The sequence below is a fragment of the Silene latifolia genome, chromosome 4 (genome assembly GCF_048544455.1).
Source record: "Silene latifolia isolate original U9 population chromosome 4, ASM4854445v1, whole genome shotgun sequence".
In the NCBI taxonomy this organism is placed as follows: domain Eukaryota; kingdom Viridiplantae; phylum Streptophyta; class Magnoliopsida; order Caryophyllales; family Caryophyllaceae; genus Silene; species Silene latifolia.
Genome location: NC_133529.1, coordinates 32914501 through 32917268, shown reverse-complemented (window position 1 = coordinate 32917268; position 2768 = coordinate 32914501). Strand labels below are relative to the sequence as shown.

Below are 2768 nucleotides of genomic sequence, written 5' to 3'. Positions count from 1 at the left end.
AAGAATGAATTATTCCTTGTTTGGGGACACCATCACCTTTGATCCTACATACGGTACTAACAAGTACCGCATGGCCTTCACCCCATTCACTCGGTGTTGACAACCACAAAAATCGGTGACTTTTGCTTCTTGCACTTGTCGATCATGAGAACGATGGGTCATTCATTTGGGTGCTTAAGAAGTTCCTTGATTGTATGGGCAACAAGGAACCTCGATGCATTCTTACCGATCAAGATCCGGCAATTAAACTCGGGATGCGTTACGTATTCAAGCAAGCAAGACATCGCTCATCGCATGTGGCATATAATGAAAAAACTTACCGATAAAGTTGAGTCACAGATTTGTAAGGAGACTGACTTTGTTGAGCGGATATGCGGAGTTGTTTGGGATACTGACTTGGAACCCATTGAGTTTGAAGAAAAATGGACTCAAGTGATTAATGACTTTGAGTTGAATGATAATACTTGGTTGACATACATGTATGGCAAAAGGCACAAATGGATACCTGCTTACTTTAGGGATTTGCCTTTAGGCTGCCTTTTGAAGACTACACAAAGATCAGAGAGTCAAAACAGTTATTTCAAAAGATTTGAGAGCATAGACGGCACACTTGTAGAATTTTGGTTGCGTTTTCAGAGTGCAATGGAACAACAACGCTATAATCACAGATTACTTGATGCTGCAAGTGACAGCACATTGCCACAGGTTTCTTCTAAGACAATGATTGAAAAACATGCCTCTAAAATCTACACACATGCTGTTTTCTATGAGTTCCAAGAGCAAGTGCAAATGGCTCCCTGTTCGTGTGCCGTTGTTGGATTTTCTGAGCAAGGAAACATGCACATTATAAATGTTGAAGATGCCTACAGGAAGCATAGAGTATTTCAAGTTATTCAATTTTATAAACATAACTGTCTTTTTACTTTAACATACAATAACTGTGATAAAAGAATACAATAACCGTCTTTTACCATTACAATAATCATGTGAAAACTATACAATAATCACAATTATGCTTTACAATAATTGATGTAGAGTTTATTTGCAATTGTTCTGATTTTTTTCCATAAATATATTAATTTGATAATGCTTTACAGTAATTGATAATGCTTTACACTTGCCAATTTGTTACAATAATCAAGGATATGCTTTAAAATAATTGGGGAAGAGCTTTACAATAATCAGATACATGAGAGCTTTAAAATAATCAGAGGTATGCTTTACAATAATTGGGCAAACGCTTTACAATAATCAGCTACATAAAAAGTTTTAAAATAATTGCATTTGATCATTTGAATAAATTAATAATCATGTGAAAACTACTTTGTAACATTATATTAAACATAAAAAAACTGAAGGACTTCTACCTTGGTGTTAATTGCTAGTCTGCATAAAATAATTCATGTTGAACTATATAATAACTATGATTGCCTTTTAAAATAACTACACTTGTGCATGCAAAGGTTGCTCACAATAACGAATCAAAGGAAACAACATGTACGTGCAAGATGTTTGAGAGGAAAGGAATCCTTTGTAAACACATTATATGGATTATATCGGGAAAAGGACTGCAAAGCATACCGGAGCAAAGACATCGAAACTAGATGGACGAAGAAATCATATAGAAAGCCTTTGTATGGACTGGATGGAAAGTTATTGCAAGACTACGATCCCACTGATTTGAGAAAATTGGAATTATCAAGGGTATGGTCAGAGTTTTATGCAACAATAAGTGTTCTTAACTCGATGCCTGATAATCAAATCAAGGAGCTAAGTTTGATGCTTTTACAATTCCGAGAGAAAATAAATCCAACCAAAGAGAGCTTGACAAAGGATCAAGAACTGAAATGCTCTTAGGTTGTTCAAGAAAATCAAATATTACTGTTCTTCCACCCAAGATTGCAAAAAACAAAGGAAGCGGCATGAGAATGAAATCAAACAAGGATAAGGCAATTGAGAAGGCGAGCAAACCGAAGAGGCTATGTAATAATGCGCAAACAAATGGGACACCATGACAAGAGAAACTGTCCAAATCCGTTTGTTGAGCATGCTTTGGAGGAAGAAGATGAAGAGGAAAATGAAATGGAGGATGAAGATGAAGAAGAAGAATGAAAAATGAAAAATGCATTACGCTTTAAAATAGTCAAGATTACGTTTTAAAATAATACATATTATGCTTTACAAATAACCGCAAGATTGCAAAATAATTGTGTTAGACTTTTTTACAAGTAATCAGGGGTATACTTTACAATAAGTGTGTTAGACTTTTACAATAATCAAAGTTATGCTTTACATTAATTGATGTTGAATTTTTTTGCAATTGTTCTGATTTTGTTCATTTAATAATACCTTGCGCTATTACAATAATCATGTGAAAACTATACAATAATCACAATTATGCTTTATATATTTCCATAAATATATTAATTTGATAATGCTTTACAGTGATTGATAATGCTTTGCACTTGCCAATTTGTTACAATAATCAAGGATATGCTTTAAAATAATTTGGGAAGAGCTTTACAATAATCAGATACATGAGAGCTTTACAATAATCAGAGGTATGCTTTAAAATAATTGGGCAAACGCTTTACAATAATCAGCTACGTGAAAGCTTTAAAATAATTGCATTTGATCATTTGAATAACTGAATAATCATGTGAAAACTATACAATAATCACAATTATGCTTTATAATAATTGATCTTTGAGTTTATTCGCAATCGTTCTGATTTTTTTCCATAAATATATTAATTTGATAATGCTTTA

The 2768-nt window shown here is 33.2% G+C and overlaps 1 protein-coding gene across 1 annotated transcript; it reads left to right on the top strand.

The window, feature by feature from the left end:
• Positions 1-306: 306 nt before the first annotated feature.
• On the top strand, positions 307-1857 carry LOC141651349 (protein FAR1-RELATED SEQUENCE 2-like). Its single transcript, XM_074459065.1, has 2 exons — positions 307-888; positions 1567-1857. Exons 1-2 carry the CDS (start codon positions 307-309, stop codon positions 1855-1857), a joined length of 873 nt encoding a protein of 290 aa, XP_074315166.1.
• Positions 1858-2768: the final 911 nt, after the last annotated feature.

What these genes read in the sequence shown, in the direction of transcription:
- LOC141651349 (XM_074459065.1), top strand. Translation starts at nt 307, where the DNA reads ATGAAAAAACTTACCGATAAAGTTGAGTCACAGATTTGTAAGGAGACT. An exon ending in GGAAGCATAGAGTATTTCAA is followed by an intron (nt 889 to 1,566) that starts GTTATTCAATTT and finishes TATCGGGAAAAG; the next exon opens with GACTGCAAAGCATACCGGAG.